Raw genomic sequence first — 7,238 nt, 5'->3', positions numbered from 1 at the left:
TATATATATAATACATACATTTATAGAAAAACTAAAACAGAGGTATTCAAATAAAGATACAAGTTTAACGATTCTTAAATAGATAGAAAGATTGATAAAAACTATAAAAAGTATTATAAATGTGTTGTGTGCTTATTCAAATAATACATAAATACGAAATTTTATTTTTTTTTAAGTAATGCATTTTTTATTGCTATTCAATTGCCTTCGAGCTAAAGCCTTATCATGGAAGCTTTTACAGTTATAATATCTTTCAGTGGTTGGCGTCAATACACGTGTCTGGCATTACTTTGTATGCTCTTTTTGCACAAATAAACGCGTACACGTGTTGTTTCTTGGAAAATGTAGTAAAATGGCATGAATGATATATAAACTTTCCCTTACATGTACATGTAATTTATAAATTCGTAAATTTGGAATCATAAAATGCTATTTCATTAAAAACTTTTTTTCTACATTAAATGTCTCATGTGTTCTGTATAAATCATATAGCGTAATTTATGTATCACAATATATATCAATTTATGTACATGTCATAAAGTTGTTAATCAACATTATTTATGTTACGATATCTAACAAAATTTTAATTTGATTATGTGCACGTATATTATGTAACGTGCCATATATATTAAAACAGCAAATTTCGAGAGAGAATTAAAAAATTAAAATATGTAAATTGATTCTACATGATATTACATCATCGCTATAAGAATGACTTTAAAAGTCACCAAATACCATAGACACACACGTTAATTCTATGTATAATATTCTGTATATCAGTAAACAATCCTAATGTATATCAATATATCAGTAACAATTACATATATTGATTAATTTATAATGGGATGCGTACCGTGTAAATATATAAACAGATATTCTATAAATCTCTGTATCTTTTTTATAAAAGTATATTGACCGTGCTCCTGTTCCATATTTGTTACTCATAGAGCATATGTATTTTAAAAATAAGATTAGAGTTTTTAAGATAAGTGAAAATTCATGAAGTACAACATATATATATACATATACATATATACGATACATGTGATTAACGTGTTATGCATTCCTGTATATAGCATATTGCATATGTTTAAGGAAAAAATATGTATTAAATATACATGTATATGTGTTGCGTGCAGATATATTTATCTATAAAGACTATCAGCTAAAACAAACAGAATTTCACATGACGTTTTATTATTATATATCAATAGATATAATTATTTATTTAAATATATCGTTTTAATTAAATTTATGAAAAAATTGAAGAATGTTATATAATAATATTTAATAATTATTATTTCCGTATTTCTATACGATAAGTCTAATCTAATCGAGCTAGGTCAATCTATGATATTACGCTGATCTTTTTAAATCTTGTAAAATTACTTTCTACATTCTTTGAAGTAGAATCTCACTCTAAAGAATAAAAATTGAGCCAATTTTGTAAAAGAGTGACTCAATTTTAAATCTTTAAAAATGATATTTCACTCTTCAAAGTCAGATTTATTCTAAAAAAAAGTTTTAGAGAATAACTTTTGTATTTTAGAACTTATTTACATGTAATTTGTCTATACCTGATTGAAACGAATATGACAAATTTAAATGAGTCTTATACCAACTATGTAGCATTTATGTACATATATTATATATATTTTATATAATATAATATATACATATATATATTTATGGATATTATTCTTTAAATGATATATTGTTTATTTATATATTGTGTAAATAAATTATTGTTGTTTTTCGAAAAGATTTGGAGAAAATAATATTGTTATTTGTGCTTCCTATTCCAAATATTTAGAATTTGTCTCGCCGCATTTTTTTTCGAAAATAAGCTACTTGTGTTTTACAGAATGTCTCATAATTACCACATAATATTATAATAGTTTATTTTGGAAGTAAAATAAAGTAAAAAATTTTAATATAAAAATGTCAGAATAGTTTTTAAATTATAATAGGTCAAAAATAATTTTCAAAGGTAATAATACGTACAGAGAATTTGTACGAAGTAGCGTCATAACTACACATTTTGTAAAGAGATGACAAACCGATGTTGGTGTCTGTGTAACTACAGACTTCATCGAGCGAATTCTAAACAATGTATTTGCTTATCTTTGATTGGTAATAATTAAAAAAATTAATTATGGCCTCGATATTTCTGTATTAGGATTTTTTACTTTAGCTTACTTTCAGAATACGCTATATATAATATTATACTGTACAATGTAAGTTGTGAGACACCATATATATAGTTCATTTCTAAAATTTTTTAATTTAAAAAAAATTTTTATAGTTTATTCATGTGAGTGGTGTATATTTTTTGTATTATAGTTAAAGGACGTACGTAGATGTTTCTTCCGACCTCCCCCCCCCCCAATATTTTAAGTATATTCTGTATCCAGAGGAAATATATGCGAGGGATACATGATATCGGCAAACATATTAATTTAAAAGGAATATTATAGCATGGTTGATGTATATCGATCACCATTAATAACATTCTCTAAGATTTTACGTAGTGTAATCAAATTCTTTATGATAAACATATTGAATAAAAATAAGCATTATCATGTTTTTATATTTAATATAATTTTTATAACGTAATAACTACATACATTAACATATTTTAAAATAAATGGCAAAATTATAATTATTATTAATAAAGCAAAAATGTAATTTGAAATATTTAATGCAAATAGCTTGTAGTAAAGAATAATACTGCTTGCAAACTTTTAGCTTTATAATATTAAATAAAATTTGTACTTAAATTATTCTAAAGTGTAGAAATCCTTTTTAAACAATTCAAAAAGCTTCGAACTACTTATAAATTTCCGAGAAAGATTTTTAAAAATCGTGAAATTATTTGATCTAGTCAAATTTCTATGTTGTCTGATTATAGCTTAAAATAAATCATTTTTGAAATATAGAAGTATTAAATTGGAATATTAATAAGTTCAATCAAGAAATTGGAAAAATTTTCGTCTCGATATCTATTGAAATAACATAGATATACTATATTTATCTCATTAATTGCTTATCACTCACCTTAGTCTTTCCTGAACTGGTTAAACCCACGAGCATTAATCCGTTACGCATCAAAGTAGTCTCGTACAGCTGCACTACCTTTCTCACAAAGTCTGTAATTAGAGTTACAGCTTCAATAGATTCTGCGAAGCATGGCCAGACAAGTTACGAAAGCTGTGAATGCCAGTATCGATCGAATTCGCGTTGTCATATTTAGCGTGCGCTTTCAAATTGGATGCTTTTGTGTGAAGACACGTTGTGCACATTGCATTTATTTTCATAATTTTGTGAAGTATTATCCCGAATATGCTCTTTCTTGCCCATAAAAGGATGTAAAATGAATAATTATCATGAAAAATTAATAAGATTCTTACTTTGTAAAAATTTATGCTCTCTTCTTTTTCTCTATATATGGATTTTTATGTTATTAGCACAAAAGAATTTAACACAAAAAATATTTTTTTCATTAATATAAAAGTTTATTTAACAGTTATATATGTATAATATGTATAGTGGCTATTGCTTCATTATTCAAAATTAAATATGTAATTTAATCAGTTATTGAGAAAAATATAATAATTTTATAATATAAAAATTTTTTAAATTCTATTTATTTTATGCGTGTGCAAAGTAACTAAATTATTCATATTTAGATAATTTATATTACTAAATTAATAAAATCAATATAATCATAATTTCTCTTTGTTTGTGTCGTTTATATTACAAGCTAATAAAAAATTTGTATATTTATATAAAATCTCAATATTTATTTAATATAAATAGATGTAATATAAATAAATAGATGAGAAAAAAAGAATAAAAAAATTTTTGTATAAATAAACCCTCCAATCATGTAACGTTATAACTGACAAATATTTATTTAACTTGTATAATTTCGTAATATGGAAGTGAGAGAGATTTTTGATGTAATTCAATATTTGGTTTATATGTATCTCTAATTAGTTTCTGTGTTTATGATTAAGTTAATTGCATGATTACAATATAATTGTTATATATTATAAGCCATCTGCCACACACAGAAAATATTTTTTGTGTAAATATTTAATACATTTTACATTTGTATATCAAATTTTAATATATGTATAATAAATGTTTATATATTAACATTTTTTTATTTTACGTAAATTATGTAAAAGCGTATATTAATAAAGCTATAAAAATAAATACTTTTATCGCATGTTTATTAAAATATGTCGATTTTAATTAACTTTTTGCAAATGTAAAAAGAAGAAATAAATAATTCCTCAACCGCAAAATCGAGAACATTTATTGCTACTATAGCTTAACAAGCAATTTACAGATTTTTTTAAGCGCAAGCTAAACGAGACAATAAAAAGTCAAATTAATTTATACATTTAAATACATACTCTGCATGTATACATATTTGTGTTTTAATTAAAAGAGAAGTAAAACACATTTATATTTTGAAAGATTTTCATAAATTTAAAATAATTTGTTTATGCATATGTTATGCGTTCTACTGTTTATTACTGTGAAATATAATATTAATTGTAAGTATAAATTTTATATTTGCTCATTTTATAACTTGCTCATTAGTATACTTTCAACGTATCTCATCGTGCCTTTAAACAACACCATAATGACACAATCAAAATTTATAAATATAAGTCATACTTACGATGAATTAAACCGAAAGTAAATAAAGATTTAAAAAGTTAAAATTTATCTTTTTTATATGTGTGAAATATTTAAATTTTATAGAATTTATTCAAAACTAGATTTTTTAAATTTTGTAATTATTTAGATTGTTTGTACTTGATATTAAAATATTTAAAATATTTATAAACTGACTTCACTTTTGTATCGAGATTTAATATTGTAATATATATATTTAAATACAAGAAGTACATTAAATGTACTTATATTATAAAGAAAAGTAAACTCACCATCGACGTCTTCTAAACCCATTTGTATAATAGATCTGCGGATGCCTGCTTCTAGGATTCCATAATCCACTGGTTTCTCGATTAGCTTTGGGAAGAGATCTGATAAAATATCTAGAAGAAAGAAGAATAATAATGGGTGTCAACTTATTAATTCCTCCTTATACAGATATACAGATATGTACACAGATTACGATACAAACGAAATTAATTTACTTGATATATTACCTAAAAAGCAAAAAGAAAATGTAATAGTGTACGTCTATATGCATATAACTTACCGTTAAACAATTTCAAGTCATCCTTCAAAAATTTGGGCACATTAAAATTTTTCAAGACACGTAGACAAATTTGGTCTTCTTCAAGATCTTTCTGCTCTCTTTTCAAATTGCCAGCAGCCACAATAACAGTTTTTACCGCATGCATACCAAAGTCGTAATGCTCCTATCACATATTATATTTTAGATACAATTAATTAAAATCGCAACGTTAATTAATTCTAAAGCTTAACTAATTAAAGAAAGTAGCTGTAACATATCTAAAAAATTTTAAATGACAGAGAAATTTTCTGTTTAATATAAATTAATTATTTTAACATTTAATTTTTGGTAAGTTATTAATTATGTATGACAATCTATCATTATAATGAGATAGTTATAATATATCTTTGTATGTATGTTTTGCATCATTCTATATTATTTTTATATATTTTATGAAATATATAGTAATACGTACATTATTAAAATGTATATTATATTATTCTTTTCCAAAAAAAGCAGAAAAGGAAATAGCGAATAAAAATAAGAATACTTGTGAGCTTAATTGTTCTGAGCTCAGCTTAAAAGTCGTCGTGATTTTTCTGGCAAGATTTGCGGCATCCACGAAGCCGTACGAGAATAGAGATATTTCAGCGATGAGAGCATAATTTGGCACCATCATAGCAACTGGACGGAAAAGTATTTTCAAGTTGTCAGGTAACTCCGTTCGACCCGCATAACCAGGATTCATAGTGATGAATACAGCACAAGATTGCTTCAATGTAAGTTCGACTTCTTCGAAGAGAAATCTGCGCGTTCATATAAAAAACGCGCATTCACATAAAATATTTTAAAAAAGACAATACTTAATACAATACCATTGTGTTCAGTAGATCCAAATCATATAAGATTCATTATCTTCTCCACGTTTCTATTAATGAGCAAAATATGCTTTTTTTTAAACATTGTTCTTTTGTACGTGGAATTAATTAAAGGAAAAGTTAAAATGTTTATTATTTCGTTTACATTCACACAAGAATAAAGAGATTCTGTGCATCCGAACAGCTAATGTCGACTCTAATAGGCTTTCTTTATATATTTTTCATTTTCTGATAGAATTTTTTGAGCCTCATTTTATATATTTTTATATATTATTTCATTTTTTATATTTTTTAAATAAAAAAATTATAGTAGTGGAATATATGTGTAAGTGTGTATGTGTGTGTATGTGCGCGCGCGCGTGTGTGTGTATTTAACAATCATATTTTTTTAAATTAATAATTATTATCTATAAAATTAATTCCGTTATTAATATTACTTAACATATTAATTAGTATTATTTTTATTGCATAGAAATATTATGCGTATTATTTTTTAAGCTATTTCATGGATATTTTCTGTACAACTACACTTTCTCTTTTAATAAAAGATTTGTCATCTTTCGCTCATAGGAGATGGTATTATAGCGGCGAAATTGGCGATGTATAATATCCTGTATCATATACATAATACGCATAATATTCGGCATACTCGAGTCCGAGCTTAGAAAATTGAGTGGTTGAAATAATTTCGACATTCTCTGTTTGCCCGTTATGCCGCTTCCTATAAGCGAAAGATGATAAATCTCTCTTTAAGCAGAGTATATATGCATTTCGCGGGTTATCTCTCCGTATCCAGATTTATTATTAGAATACCAACGTTTCGTTAACATTGCATTCATGAAATATTCTAATAATGAATCTAGATATGAAGAAGTCTAATAGTGGATCTAGATATGAAAAAACAGACATAATCCGCAAAACATAAATATTTTGCATGTTATAACTGGATTATCTAATACAAGAGTAATATAATATAAATAAATAAATATTATTATAAATTGTAAATTGTGATATCTGAAAGAAAATATTTAATTAATTGTATTGATGACAGGATCGAAGTGGGATAAATAAGATTTGAATTATAAATACATTATAATACAAATTTAGTTATCTTTTGGCTTATTAAGCGTTCTATATAC

At 24.7% G+C, this 7,238-nt stretch overlaps 1 protein-coding gene across 3 annotated transcripts in view; it reads right to left on the bottom strand.

The window, feature by feature from the left end:
• The window catches only part of LOC108746866 (dynein heavy chain 1, axonemal-like), a 94,175-nt gene that overhangs the window by 74,497 nt on the left and 12,440 nt on the right, over positions 1–7,238 (bottom strand). For all 3 annotated transcript variants that reach the window (XM_018483909.1, XM_018483910.1, XM_018483911.1), the window contains 4 exons: positions 5,772–6,027; positions 5,243–5,405; positions 4,965–5,075; positions 3,058–3,149 (listed from right to left, as the gene is read on the bottom strand). In XM_018483909.1, the coding sequence (XP_018339411.1) occupies positions 3,058–3,149; positions 4,965–5,075; positions 5,243–5,405; positions 5,772–6,027 (622 nt within the window). The remainder of the gene's footprint in view (positions 1–3,057; positions 3,150–4,964; positions 5,076–5,242; positions 5,406–5,771; positions 6,028–7,238) is intronic.

The sequence above is a fragment of the Trachymyrmex septentrionalis genome, unplaced genomic scaffold (assembly GCF_001594115.1).
Source record: "Trachymyrmex septentrionalis isolate Tsep2-gDNA-1 unplaced genomic scaffold, Tsep1.0 scaffold19, whole genome shotgun sequence".
Classification (NCBI taxonomy): domain Eukaryota; kingdom Metazoa; phylum Arthropoda; class Insecta; order Hymenoptera; family Formicidae; genus Trachymyrmex; species Trachymyrmex septentrionalis.
The sequence above is the reverse complement of the archived record's forward strand: the minus strand, read 5'-3'. Positions and strand labels throughout refer to the sequence as shown.